Source organism: Xenopus laevis, chromosome 6L, assembly GCF_017654675.1.
Source record: "Xenopus laevis strain J_2021 chromosome 6L, Xenopus_laevis_v10.1, whole genome shotgun sequence".
NCBI classification, from domain to species: Eukaryota; Metazoa; Chordata; class Amphibia; order Anura; family Pipidae; genus Xenopus; species Xenopus laevis.
Window position 1 is genome coordinate 76,327,001 of NC_054381.1, and position 15,361 is coordinate 76,342,361.

The 15,361-nt window shown below is 39.3% G+C and overlaps 1 protein-coding gene across 6 annotated transcripts in view; it reads left to right on the forward strand.

Annotated features, from left to right (window-relative positions):
* trio.L (trio Rho guanine nucleotide exchange factor L homeolog) overlaps positions 1-15,361 on the forward strand; it is a 298,296-nt gene that overhangs the window by 148,263 nt on the left and 134,672 nt on the right. For all 6 annotated transcript variants that reach the window (XM_041566192.1, XM_041566193.1, XM_041566194.1 and 3 more), the window contains exons 14-19: positions 1,789-1,984; positions 2,781-2,947; positions 3,487-3,606; positions 4,652-4,843; positions 8,564-8,713; positions 15,044-15,158. In XM_041566192.1, the coding sequence (XP_041422126.1) occupies positions 1,789-1,984; positions 2,781-2,947; positions 3,487-3,606; positions 4,652-4,843; positions 8,564-8,713; positions 15,044-15,158 (940 nt within the window). The remainder of the gene's footprint in view (positions 1-1,788; positions 1,985-2,780; positions 2,948-3,486; positions 3,607-4,651; positions 4,844-8,563; positions 8,714-15,043; positions 15,159-15,361) is intronic.

Here is a 15,361-nt window from a genome sequence, read left to right on the forward strand (position 1 = left end):
GAAAATGGTTAAGTAATGTGGTTATTTCAGAAACAGTACAGCATTTTTAACTGATTATATTTAGAGAATACTTCAGTCAGAAGCTTATATTTGATGTTCATGATAATTCATGAACATGGCTGTCCTTTACTGGAGATGGAATCAGCAACAGTCCAAAGCAATTTCTGTGGTTGCTGCTACTAGTATTTCCTTCTAATTAGAGAGATGACAGCCTTCAGTATTCACAGCCATTTTAGGACACATGCATGCACCTATTCGAGTGAGTGACATTCAATGGATAAGCAACTTCTCATGTCCTGGTTGTGTTCCAGGAGAGTGACCCCAGCCAAAAATCCTTTATGGTGACTGTGTTAGCACATAGCTGTGGTCATTGATTTTTAATTTACAGTTTTACTTTTACAGTTATAACTGGTCTTAGAGACAATTGCAAATGATTAAAGGAGTAGTTCTCCTACTTCTCCTAACGTTTACTATGTTAGAGAATGTCATTCTTAGAGACCTTTAAATTGGTCTTCATACCAGTGAATTATTTACCACCTTCTTCTTCTGCCAGTCTATTTAATGCAAATCACTGCTGGTTGCTAGGGTAACGTGGACTCTAGCAACCAGATTTCTGCTCAAACTCCAAACTGGAGAGCTGCTGAGCAAAATGCTAAACAATTAAATAATAAAAAAATAAAATAAATAAAATAAAATTGAAGATCAATTGCAAATTATCTCACCATGTGCATCACACTAAACAGATAGTTATCAGTTCTTTGTGCACTTTTAAATTTCAGGTGTCAAGAAATAGTAGGTTAAATATAAATTTCCCCTTCATAGGACTTTTCTTCATAAGGAAGAGATAACATATTAGCTTTCACCTTCTACCCTGAAACTTTACCCTGAAATATTGAAAAGTGCAGTCGCTAACTTTGTTCGTACATTAACTTGCAATAGGTTTGGGTGAGAAAATATTTTGTTTGTCAATTGTTACATATTATCAGTGCATTATATTTGTCAGTTGCTGGTTTGGAATTTCCATTTCCTGTCACTTTTAACCATACATTTCATGAAGTGGTATACAAAACATCCCAGAGAGTTTAGGGAAATCATTTTCAAAGACTGAAACAAGTGCGTCAAAGTGCACAACTATTCATCTGTATACGATATTTAGGTTGTTTTTTTTTTGTTTTTTTTTATAATAGGTAAACCTTTCTATGGAAAAAAGTGACCAGAGAACTTTCCCTCTTGTGAACTGTGTATCCATTGAAAAATATACCCCTATGTGTGAATTTCTTCATCTCTAGGCCTTTGCTGTAGCCTGTTTCCTGGGCCATGCCAGCTGTTACTGAACACAGATATAGAGGATAATTTCTCTTGTATATATAAGTATTAAGCTTTAAGTTTTTACTAAAAAACCAGTAGTAAAATTACCCTGGAAATTTTCAACAACTTGTCAACTGATCTTGCTCATAGAAATATAAATATGAGGCATCCCTACCTGTGGCATCATATATGCTACCATTATACCAATGCAGCAGAATCATAGCCTACAAGTACTAAATGACCTGTGGCTGACAAAAATGTGTATGTTGTCTGCAAAAATGTAACTTAAGTATATCCAGCTATTATAACAACCCAATGAAAGCTATTGGTTTATAAATGCATTGTTCCAACTACTGCATGTATGGGTTTTACGGTTGAACCTCAATTCTTTATAAACATTTCTGATTTTGATTGCACATATATTATACTATTCCATAAAATTGAATGCTAATGTCTGCCTTTTCCACGTTTTGTTTGTAGATCATCTCTGACTTGGAGTCGTGGAATGATGAACTCTCTCAGCAAATGAATGATTTTGACACAGAGGACCTCACACTGGCTGAGCAAAGGCTACAGCATCATGCAGACAAAGCTCTGACAATGAACAACCTGACATTTGATGTCATCCACCAAGGCCAAGAGCTACTGCAATATGTCAATGAAGTTCAGAACTCAGGTGAGATGCCATAGGAGTAGCTAAAAGGCAGAAAAAAGTAAAACATAATTGTGTCCATGTATTAAAGAAATTGTTCAGTGTAAAAATAAAAACTGGGTAAATTGATAGACTGTGCAAAATAAAAAATGTTTCTAATATAGTTAGTTAGCCAAAAATATAATGTATAAAAGCTGGAGTGACTGGATATGTAACATAATAGCCAGAACACTACTTCCTGCTTTTCAGCTCTCTTGGTGTACACTGACTGGTTACCAGACAGTAACCAATCAAAGACTTGAGGGAGGGCCACATGGGTCATATCTGTTGCTTTTGAATCTGAGCTGCATGCTGAGGATCAATTACAAACTCACTGAACAGAAATGGACCATGTAGCCCCCCTTCAAGTCGCTGACTAACTATAACTTGAAAAGTTGAAAAGCAAGAGTAGTGTTCTGGCTATAATGTTTGACATTCAGTCACTCCAGCCTTTATACATTACATTTTGGCTAACTAACTATATTATAAACATTTATTATTTTGCACAGCCTATATATTTACACAGTTTTTATTTTCACACTGAACTGTTCTTTTAAGTGGTGTTTACACAAAAATGTCTCCATCTAAATGAAATGGAGAAGTTGTCTAATTTTAAATAGAATTAAAATAGATAAAGTAAGCAATATAAATATTTTCTTAACTCTTTAGTGTCCTATTTTACCAGGTAATGCCCTTTCCTTAATTTTAAACTGATTTTTAAATTCCACTGTTTGAATTCAAATGATTATTCTACCAACTTCTATGTGAAATCTTTTTGCAGGGGTTGAGTTGCTCTGTGATAGAGATGTAGATATGGCTACTAGAGTTCAGGACCTGTTGGAATTCCTACATGAGAAACAGCAGGAGTTGGATCTTGCAGCTGAGCAGCACCGGAAACATCTAGAACAATGTGTGCAAATCCGTCATTTACAAGCTGAAGTCAAACAGGTGTGAAATTATTTCATTTTGCATAAATTATGCACCTGCCTGTATCAATTTCATATTAACATTCGCTGAGACCTCAGCCTATAGCTTAACTTGTTCTTAGAGGTGTCATTTGAAATTAAAAAGCAAAGCATGTTGCAAATATGATTGGCAACCAGCATGCTTTTATCTGGCAGCTCTTGCACATTTAAACTTTTGCTGGAGCAGGCAGTGGCAGATCAATTTCTGGCAATTTTTTTGTGTAAATCATAATTGCCATATTACCAAAATTGTAAAGAAATCCCTACCCAGATATAAACAATAAAGGCTGGTTGTAATAATTTTCCCTTGAGCTCCATAGTTTTTCATGAGCAAATAAGATGCTGAAACCTTATAGGTTAGTGCTTCCATATTTGAAGCTGATAGATGGAGCTCCTAGGACTCAGTGCCTGATTTAATTACGTTTTGTGACATAAGTAGAACGCTTCCCATCTCTTTGCTATTGTGTGGTTTAAGGTTTAACATTTTATATCCTTCCTGTAATCCTTTAAATTTGTTTTAAGGTGCTCGGCTGGATACGGAATGGGGAGTCTATGTTAAATGCTGGGCTCATCACTGCCAGTTCATTGCAAGAGGCAGAGCAACTTCAGAGGGAACATGAGCAGTTCCAGCATGCAATAGAAGTAAGTTCTGTGTGCTACATATTTCTATATCTATCATAACAGCTTTGGGGAGTTTAAGCAGTTATACCAGAGTGGTCAATAACAAGCTGCACATAGCTGTTTGTCAATCAACAGTTTCTTTCAAGGCCAAGAGCTATTGCAATACAGTATGTCAGTTAAGTTCAGATTCAAATTACAGAAAATACACTTTATCTGGAAAAACCAAGGTCCTGAGCATTCTAGATAATATACCTAGATATATACCATACCTGTATAGCTAAAGCAAAATATAGTCTTCTTAGTATCTTTAAAGTATCTTACAATAACATGTCCTATGTAAATATTACAATAATATGGAATTTTAAAATATATCTTCTCATGTAAATATGGATATATTTTTGTTTGATGTGTGCTCTCATACCACTTACAGACAGATTATGGTCACAAAGAAGAGAAAAAAACGCTTTATTTCAATTTGGTTCTGGTGGGATTTAAATTTTGCTTGATTAGACCTTTTTCATTCAGACTAATATATCAGGTAACTATATATGAAGCAACAAAATTATGGTCTTTATTTTGATAATGCACAACAGCAATTAAAGGGGTGGTTCACCTTTAAGGTAACTTTTATTTTGTTATAGAATGGCCAATTCTAAGCAACTTTTCAGTTAGTTTTCATTATTTATTTTTTATTGTTTTAAAGTTGTCTTTTTCTTCTGACAGCTTTCAAATGGGTGTCACTGTCTCCGTTCTAAAAAAACAAATGCTCTGTAAAGCTACAAATTTATTGTTATTGTTACTTTTTATTACTGATCCTTCTATTCAGGCCCTCTCTTATTCATATTCCAGTCTCTTATTCAAATCAATGCATGGTTGCTAGGATAATTTGGACCCTAGTTACAAGATTGGTTAAATAACTCAAAAACCTTCTATAATAAAAAATGAAACAAATTGCAAATTGTCTCAGAATATCACTCTCTATGTCATACTAAAAGTTATCTCAAAGGTGTACAACCCCTTCAATGAACAGGAATAAGTAAAAATGGAATTATTTTCCTTTTTGCAGAAAACCCACCAGAGTGCTCTGCAGGTGCAGCAGAAGGCAGAGACCATGCTTCAAGCAAACCATTACGACATGGATATGATTCGGGACTGTGCTGAGAAAGTGGCCTCTCATTGGCAGCAGTTAATGCTTAAAATGGAAGACCGCCTGAAGCTTGTCAATGCCTCTGTGGCCTTTTATAAAACATCAGAGCAGGTAATTAGCTGTTGAATGAACCTTTGACATTTCTGCATACTATTCAAGTTTTGTTTTTATAATTACGTTTTTCTTCTTTAAAATGTATACCCATGTGCAGCTTGGCTTATATATGTGGCATCAGAATAAAATGTCTGTTGATGTTGTCACTTCTGTTAACTTAAAGGAAAACTATACCCCTCAAACAATGTAGGTCTCTATAAAAAGATATTGCATAAAACAGCTCATATGTAAAATCCTGCTTCATGTAAATAAACCATTTTCATAATAATACACTTTTCTAGTAGTATGTGCCATTGGGTAATCATAAATAGAAAATTGCCATTTTAAAAAATAAGGGCCGCCCCTGGGATCGTAGGATTCACTGTACTCACAAACAAACCAACAAACCATACATGTTAGGTCACATGAGCCAATTAACAGACAGAGTTGTGTCTTATGCTTCCTCACTTCTTCCTGTTACAGTTAGTGTTGTAGTATTTCTGGTCAGGTGATCTCTGAGGCAGCACAGATAGAGTCACGAAATGGTGGCTCAAGGCAAGAGATGTAAAAGGGCAATATTTACTTAAATATATATTCCAGTTTGGTAAGATTCTTTAATATGCCACTTAATATGATATGAACTATCTGTTGCTTAAGTGTTCATTTTGGGGGTATAGTTTTCCTTTAACGCTTGGGCCTCTTCTATTCATTTCTATTCTATTTCTATAAATTTTTATATAAAATATTATTATTAACATATTCAGCAGAGCTGTACAAAAAATGGTTTTAAACAGAGAAAATACAGAATTACATATATAGCGACCAGTAACATATAGTATATAAGGAAGATACAAAAGGTGAAGAGGACCCTGCCCAAAAGAGCCCTACAAAAGTATTCACCCCCTTAACATTTTTCATGTTTTGCTGCCTCATAACCTGGAATTAAAATTAATTGTTTGAGAGTTTGCACCATTTCATTTACAGATCATGCCTACAACTTTGAAGATGTTTTTTTTTTTTTTATTGTGAAGCAAACAATAGGACAAAATAACAGAAATCTTCAGCGTGCATAACTGTTCAACCCCCCCTAAAGTCAGTACTTTGTAGAGCCAACTTTTGCAGCAATTACAGCTGCAAGTCACTTTGGAGCTTGCTACATCTTGCCACTGGGATTTTTGCCCATTCCTCAAAGCAAAACTGCTCCAGCTCCTTCATGTTGGATGGTTTTCACTTGTGAACAGCAATTTTCAAGTCTGACCACAGATTCTCAATTGGATTGAGGTCTGGACATTGACTAGGCCATTCCAACACATTTAAATGTTTCCCCTTAAACCACTCGAGTGTTGCTTTAGCAGTATGCTTCAGGTCATTGTCCTGCTGGAAGTTGAACCTCCATCCCAGTCTCAAATCACAGGCAGACTGGCACAGGTTTTGCTCAAGAATATCCCTGTATTTAGCACCATTCATCTTTCCCTCAACTCGGCCAGTTTCCCTGTCCCTGCTGCTGAAAAACATCCGCACAGCATGATGCTGCCACCACCATGTTTTACTGTGGAGATGGTGTTCTTGGGGTGATGGGATGTGTTGGGTTTGCGTCAGACATAGCGTTTTCCTTGGTGGCCGAAAAGTTCAATTTTAGTCTCATCTGACCAGGGCACCTTCCTCCATACATTTGAGGAGTTGCCCACCTGCCTTTTGGCAAACGTGCCTTCTTATTTTTAACTTTAAGTAATGGCTTTTTTTCTGGCAACTTTTCCATAAAGCCCAGTCTATGGAGTGTACGGCTTATTGTGGTCCTATGGACAGATACTCCAGTCTCTGCTGTGGAGCTCTGCAACTCCTTCAGAGTTACCTTTGGTCTCTGTGCTGCCTCTCTGATTAATTCCCTCCTTGCCTGGTCTGTGAGTTTTGGTGGGCGGCCCTGGTGGGCAGGTTTGTTGTGGTACCATGTCAGAAAAGGTGTATTTATACTGACAGATCATGTGACACTTAGATTGCACACAGGTGGACTTCATTTCACTAATTAACTGACTTTTGAAGGTAATTGGTTGCACCAGGATTTTTTAAGGGCTTCATGGCAAAGGGGGTGAATACATATGCACATTCCAATTTTTATTTTTTCAAAATTCTTTTTTTATATATATATTTTTCTCATTTCACTTCACCAACTTAGACTATTTTGTGCAGATCCATCATACTTTTGCAATGCACTAGATATATATATATATATATATATATATATATATATATATATATATATATATATATATATATATATATATATATATATATATATATATATATATATATATATATATATATATATCCCACAAAGAAGGTCCGCACTCTCAGGACTTAAATTGAAATTAAAATGTTTTATTAACTAAACGACTAACATTTCGGCCTCTCCGAGGCCTTTCTCAAAGTGACAATAGGCAATCAGAAAATGCATTATATACCTATGATGGCGGGAAAAAGAACTTAATTGGCTAACGTCATCATCATCATCATCACTGTGCGTCAAATAGTTAAATTACATATAAATAATTGTATTATTACTTAGCAAAAATAAATACAGCAATATCCACATTTATATTAAAACCCACCTATTGGAGCGAACAACAAGATTAAAATAAAGTTAAAATAATGTATTTTGTAACAATTCTTAGTCTTAATTGTAACTCTCAGCTGATCCATAGCACAAACTGTTACTTATGTTACAAATACCTACAATCGAGTCAAGATCAAAGGTCTGTCTTAGGAACCCCTCTATAGCGATAACTAAAATACAATTTGTCTTTACTAAGATAAAGGTAGGTGGACCAGGTGCTCGCAAAAGGTCTAATTCTCATTGTATAAATACAGATGAGGTATTATCTTGTATAACATGCCCATTAACTTAGCCGTTAACCCATCAGTACTATGCCAAAATAACCTGTGAATCTACATTATTGGGGTCCCAAAATACCCAAAAACCTAAATACATAGTGTGCTTTTCTAAGGAAAAAAAACATTTTTAAGGAAAAAGAAATTTTTGGCAAACCATTTGAATACATGGTATTCACCCTGCAAGTTTTGTTATATATACATATAGTGATAAATCGGTGAAATATACATATAGATTGTATCAAGCCTGTCTAGAAATCTGACGAACTATAACCAATCAGGCAAATTATGTGCAAAAAAGGACCATCATAGAATATATAAAAAATATATATTAGGGGAAAAATTCATAAAGGATGAAAAGTTAAAAAAAGATCAAAAAGATCAAAAAATCCGAATCACAAAATAAAGTCATAAAGTCATTATAGTGATGTGCGAAGGGTCACCAAAACTTGATTCAAATGTCCATATAGACGCCAAAAAATGTACGTTGTGTAGACAAAGGATATGATCATCTGGACATCGGAGGTCAAAGGCTTGCACCTTTTGATCACAGGGGCTGGTGATCAAAAGGTGCAAGCCTTTAACCTTTATTTTTCTACTTTATTTTCACCAAAGACCTATGAGTGCGGACTGTTTGTAGTTTTGATAGTATTGATGTAATGCTCCAGCACCTAGGCATCCATTTTGTGATCTGTGTGCACCGACCAAGCGTTATATATATATATATATATATTATAATTAATAAAAAGGTTCCATATATTACTTAGGTTACAAAAAATTATTCAGTGTGTTTTATTGAGTTATCAGTGTTAGAAAAGCCAATAATAAAACATAATTTATTTTCTTTTCCAGGTATGCAGTGTTCTGGAGAGCCTGGAGCAGGAGTACAAGCGGGAGGAAGATTGGTGTGGTGGAGCTGATAAACTTGGGCCTAACTCAGAGACTGACCATGTTACTCCTATGATCAGCAAACATCTTGAACAAAAGGAAGCCTTCCTTAAGGTATCTGGAAAAATGTGGGATGCAAGAAAAATACAGTTAACTCCATGTGTAATAAAAGGCACTATGTTTGTTCAGGTTCAGTAACTCATAGCAACCAGTAAATTGCTGAAGGTTGCTTGCTATAGGGGATTAGACATTTAACCAACCTTGTACTTTTTAATGCATAACTCCATAAAAAGCATTGTTTGGAAATGTAACTATAATAGTGGCTATATGACTACTGGTCAAGTATTTTCAGTGTAATTTACTGTGAATTGTAATGCTGCTGTTAAAATAGACCCTTTCTCATCCTTTGAGAAGGAGAACTCCTTTGTTGGGGAAAGCAGAACAACACCATTGTCTCTTATCAAAGTCCACATAGAATTAATTTTTTTAATTAGTGTTTCACAGTCATCAAATTAATTTATACTGTTACTGTTCAATTATTCATAGTTACATAGTAAGTTAGATTGAAAAGAGACACACATCCATCAAGTTCAACCTTTTATGCCTAACTGCTAGTTGATCCAGAGGAAGGTAAAAAAAAACCCTTCTGAAGCCTCTTCAATTTGCTTCAGAGGGCATTTGACACAAGCAGGATTTCTCTCATCTAGATTGGGGGACACAGGCACCATTGGGATGAAGATCATGCAGCTTGGAGAATGGACACTAACATGTTAAAGTGACTCCTCCTCCTGCTCTGGGCTTCATCCCCTGCCTCCTCCTACCATATCCAGTTTATTTTAGTGTCCTCAGAGGAGAAAGATGATTTAGCAGATGATTTAGACTATGATCAGGGAAAGTCTTTCCCTGATGAAAGTTCCAGTATGGAACTGAAACGTCGGAATAAATAAAGCCTCTTTTTTGTTTGACATAACTTTTCGTCGTAAATTCTTTGGAGTGCTGTCACTTTGCATTACTATTTGTTTCCTTTTTGGACTAGCACCCAGGTTTATACCAATGGCTCACAGAGTGCGTTCCATATGAACTGTATATTATATATATATAGATAGATAGATATATAGATAGATATATGTATATATACCTGTATCTATATATATATATATATATATATATATATATATATATATATATATATATATATATATATATATATATATATATATATATAAAATCAGACAAAACAGAGGAGGCAGCCTTAGCCAAAGCCTCAGCATCTGTGCACAATACATCCCTAGTCTCATATTTTGCCTGCGCAGTGTGTAAGACAAAAGTTACTACTGGTTCTGCTGAGCCTGTATGTGCAGCATGTAGACCATGCATTTTATTGCCTAACCCTACTCAGACACTCACGCAGCCCCAGAGTGCCCACACGGCTGGCACAGCTCAGCAGGGCTCTGACTCTGAACTGATGCGGGCTCAGTCTCTCACTTTCTCTGGTGGGCTTACAAAACCTGGCTCGCATCCCTGAGACCCTTGACAGGGTCTTAGAGTGCCTATCTACTCCATCACAGACTTAAGACAAGCGCCCAGCATCCAATAAACGACCACCTGATTCTCCTCCGGGATCCATGGTTGGCCAGAGCAATTTCTCTGATGAGGAGGGTCAGGTCCTATCAGAGAACGACTCTGAATACGATCCTGATCCAGACCCTGGAGCCCCTGGAACACAAGGGGAAGTGGAGGAACTAATACAGGCAGTCCTCAAGACACATAATATTAAGGATACAGTCTCGAACATAGAGACTGGAAAGAATATCTTCAAGAGACAAAAGAAGAGTTCCTGTGTCTTTCCAGCATACAAGCAACTTGATGAGATCGTCACGTCATAGGGTGCAATATCCAGACGATTCTCCCAGGCTTATCCCTTTCCCTCAGGAGTGCATAGACCTGTGGTCCTCATCACCCACTGTTGACCCACCTGTTTCTAGACTTGTCAACGGCTACCACCATTCCCGTAATGGATGCAGCATCCTTCAAGGATCTGATAGACGAAATCAGAACGGTTCTGCAAACAATCTTCACAGCATCAGGGACAGCCTTCAGACCGATGTTCACTATTGCTTGGGTGGCTAATGCTATGGTAGCCTGGGTAGAACAGGTGGCACAGCTACTCGGTTCAAAAGACCCCACGACAGACCTTCTACTCTCACAAGTAGCGGATGTTACAGCCTACATTTATGATGCAGCACTAGATGCAGCAAAGCTGGTAGCCAAGGCTTCCGCACAATCCATAGCTGATCGTCATTTCATTTGGCTTAAGACCTGGTCGGCAGACCTGACATTTCGGGGTCCTTAGTAGGTCTACCCTTTCAGGGCAAACAGTTCTTTGGAGTGTAACTAGACAAGATAATATCACAGGCCACAGTAGGCAAAAGTACCTTTCTCCCACAGAACAATACCAAAAGACGTCCCTTTAAGCAACGGCCCTTCTTTCGTCCCTATCGCCAGGGGCAGAGATCAAAGCAGAAGACTGACAAGTCCAACACAGGCAACCACCCAAGATACCACAACAATCAGGGATCTACTTGGACTGCTCCCAAGGGATCTAACAAGCCACTACAAGACCACCTCCGCCTGAAGGTATGCCCACCCCTGGCGGGATACCCTTAGGCAGGTGTGGCAGAGTCAAGTAAGAGAACAGTGGGTACTTCAAGTAGTAGCCCAAGGATATTTAATAGACATGTTACAGCTAGATATAAAGAATCTCAACCACTGCATCAAAATATACCACTTCAAGATGGATTTGATCCAAACAGTATAACTGTCAATGGAGAAAGATGAACTCATGACCTGCACATACCCATTCACCCCAGTCACCACAGATATCTGAGATTCTGCATAGCTGGGAAGCACTGGCAATTTGTGGCTCTACCATTCGACCTATCTTCAGCACCACGCATCTTCACAAAGGTAATGGCGGCAGCGCTAGCAGGACTAAGACAGGGGCATAACAGTAATACCGTATTTAGACGATCTGCTCATAAAGGCCTCAACTTGGGAACTAGCAAACAACCATACCTCCTGAAGGTAGAAGGGACCTCCTGATACAGGGTCCGATTGGCCACCCGAATTTACATATGTGGGCTTTAATTTCATGGCTCTTGAGGCCCTAGTGCTAGGGGCATCCGGAGCTCCATCAGAGGCCATCCCTACCGTGCTACGTGTTTTCAAGTCAGTCTCCGCAAAGATTTACCACACCGTGTGGAGGACTTTCATTGGATGATGTAAGGCCAGAAACAAGGATCCTCGAAGGGCGGAGGAAAGAGAGATCCTATCCTTTCTACAGGACAGCCTATCCAAGGGACTCACATTGAGCTCATTAAAGGTACAAGTCTCAGCACTTTCATCCTCCCAGGTGGCCTAAAAGGAGAATCAGAGCCACCAAGTCGACCACTGCCAGGTGGATTCGACCCACCATCATCAGAGCCTATGCAGTGAATGGCAAACTGCCTCCATTCAGAGTGCGTGCCTCCATTCTACACAGTCAATCTGCACCTCCTGGGCAATTTGACACCAAGCATCGGCCGAGCAGGTCTTTGGAGCTGCTACTTGGTCCTCCTTACACACATACACGCGCTCCACACTCAGGCATCAGCAGAGGGCCAGCTTCAGGAGGAAGGTGTTACAGGCAGTATTACAACGAGCGCCTAAAGGGGTATATATGTTCCTGCCCTCAGGGGTTGCTCTGAGACATCCCCATGGTACCTGTGTCCCCCCAATCTAGGTGAGAGAAAGGAAGATTTTTAATACTTACCGTTAAATCCTTTTCTCTCATCCTACATTGGGGGACACAGGCCTTCCCTCCCTGTATGTATATAGATATGTTATGTTGGGGCAAATATACCCCTAGTCTTGTTATCCCAATGGGAAAATGTTATGGTTTTACCAGGTATTTGGTTAAGGTGGGGAGACTTCTTCTCTGTTTTGGGTGTTACGGTGAACTTGCTCCTTCTTCGGTCAAAAACTGGATATGGTAGGAGGAGGCAGGGAATGAAGCGCAGAGGAGGAATCACTTTTAACATGTTAATGTCCATTCTCCAAGTTGCAGGATCTTCATTCCCATGGTGCCTTTGTCCCCCCAGTGTAGAATGAGAGAAAAGGATTTAAGACGTCCCTTTAAGCAACGGCCCTTCTTTCGTCCCTATCGCCAGGGGCAGAGATCAAAGCAGAAGACTGACAAGTCCAACACAGGCAACCACCCAAGATACCACAACAATCAGGGATCTACTTGGACTGCTCCCAAGGGATCTAACAAGCCACTACAAGACCACCTCCGCCTGAAGGTATGCCCACCCCTGGCGGGATACCCTTAGGCAGGTGTGGCAGAGTCAAGTAAGAGAACAGTGGGTACTTCAAGTAGTAGCCCAAGGATATTTAATAGACATGTTACAGCTAGATATAAAGAATCTCAACCACTGCATCAAAATATACCACTTCAAGATGGATTTGATCCAAACAGTATAACTGTCAATGGAGAAAGATGAACTCATGACCTGCACATACCCATTCACCCCAGTCACCACAGATATCTGAGATTCTGCATAGCTGGGAAGCACTGGCAATTTGTGGCTCTACCATTCGACCTATCTTCAGCACCACGCATCTTCACAAAGGTAATGGCGGCAACGCTAGCAGGACTAAGACAGGGGCATAACAGTTATACCGTATTTAGACGATCTGCTCATAAAGGCCTCAACTTGGGAACTAGCAAACAACCATACCTCCTGAAGGTAGAAGGGACCTCCTGACACAGGGTCCGATTGGCCACCCGAATTTACATATGTGGGCTTTAATTTCATGGCTCTTGAGGCCCTAGTGCTAGGGGCATCCGGAGCTCCATCAGAGGCCATCCCTACCGTGCTACGTGCTTTCAAGTCAGTCTCCGCAAAGATTTACCACACCGTGTGGAGGACTTTCATTGGATGATGTAAGGCCAGAAACAAGGATCCTCGAAGGGCGGAGGAAAGAGAGATCCTATCCTTTCTACAGGACAGCCTATCCAAGGGACTCGCATTGAGCTCATTAAAGGTACAAGTCTCAGCACTTTCATCCTCCCAGGTGGCCTAAAAGGAGAATCAGAGCCACCAAGTCGACCACTGCCAGGTGGATTCGACCCACCATCATCAGAGCCTATGCAGTGAATGGCAAACTGCCTCCATTCAGAGTGCGTGCCTCCATTCTACACAGTCAATCTGCACCTCCTGGGCAATTTGACACCAAGCATCGGCCGAGCAGGTCTTTGGAGCTGCTACTTGGTCCTCCTTACACACATACATGCGCTCCACACTCAGGCATCAGCAGAGGGCCAGCTTCAGGAGGAAGGTGTTACAGGCAGTATTACAACGAGCGCCTAAAGGGGTATATATGTTCCTGCCCTCAGGGGTTGCTCTGAGACATCCCCATGGTACCTGTGTCCCCCAATCTAGGTGAGAGAAAGGAAGATTTTTAATACTTACCGTTAAATCCTTTTCTCTCATCCTACATTGGGGGACACAGGCCTTCCCTCCCTGTATGTATATAGATATGTTATGTTGGGGCAAATATACCCCTAGTCTTGTTATCCCAATGGGAAAATGTTATGGTTTTACCAGGTATTTGGTTAAGGTGGGGAGACTTCTTCTCTGTTTTGGGTGTTATGGTGAACTTGCTCCTTCTTCGGTCAAAAACTGGATATGGTAGGAGGAGGTAGGGAATGAAGCGCAGAGGAGGAATCACTTTTAACATGTTAATGTCCATTCTCCAAGTTGCAGGATCTTCATTCCCATGGTGCCTTTGTCCCCCCAGTGTAGAATGAGAGAAAAGGATTTAACAGCAAGTACTAAAATCTTCCTTTTCCTGTTTAGGGTTTCTTTATTTTTTTAGCATTCAGCATATATCATATCACCCAAGATATATTACTCTTAAATTATAGATTCTAGGGTAAATATCTAATAACTGTAACTGAGCCGAGCCTGTTGAGTGCGGTATTTTTTCACTATTTTGTACACATTCTACCTGCACCCAGGCAGGTGCCATGTTCCATATATATATATAGTGATTTCTGTAAATAGTATGCACAAGGGGAATAATTCGCACCTGTCATACATATTACTTTAGAACACCATTACCAATTGTTAAAACAAAATAGAATGACTGCACATGCTTGTACTCCTTCAGAAAAGGCAGCATGGCGACGATCCATCATGAGGCACTCGATTTCTCCTCCCTGGCTATCTCCTATAAGGAAAGCAGGGAGGAGAAATTGAGTGTCGCACAAAGGCTTAATAAAAATGATTTAATATGTGTTGTTTTTTTTTGTTCTGTATTAACGAACTTTTTTTTTTTTTTTTTAAATGATGTTACTGGTCCTTTAATTCTAATAAGGCCTTTTTCTCTCTCCTTTTGTAGGCTTGTACTTTGGCTCGCAGGAATGCTGATGTCTTTCTGAAATACTTGCACAGGAATAGTGTCAATATGCCGGGAATGGTAACACATGTAAAGGCTCCTGAACAGCAAGTAAAAAGTGAGTGAACAATAAAAATACAGATATCAAGCTTCAAGGTCAGCATATCGGGGAAAGATCAGCATGTTTGTTGACCTCTAGCCAAACAAACCTTCAAGTGTATGGCCAGCTTAAAGCTGGCCATAGAAGCAAATATCTGATCGTACGAATCGAGGATTCATACGATTTTCGGACCGTGTGTGGAGAGTCCCGACATTTTTCGT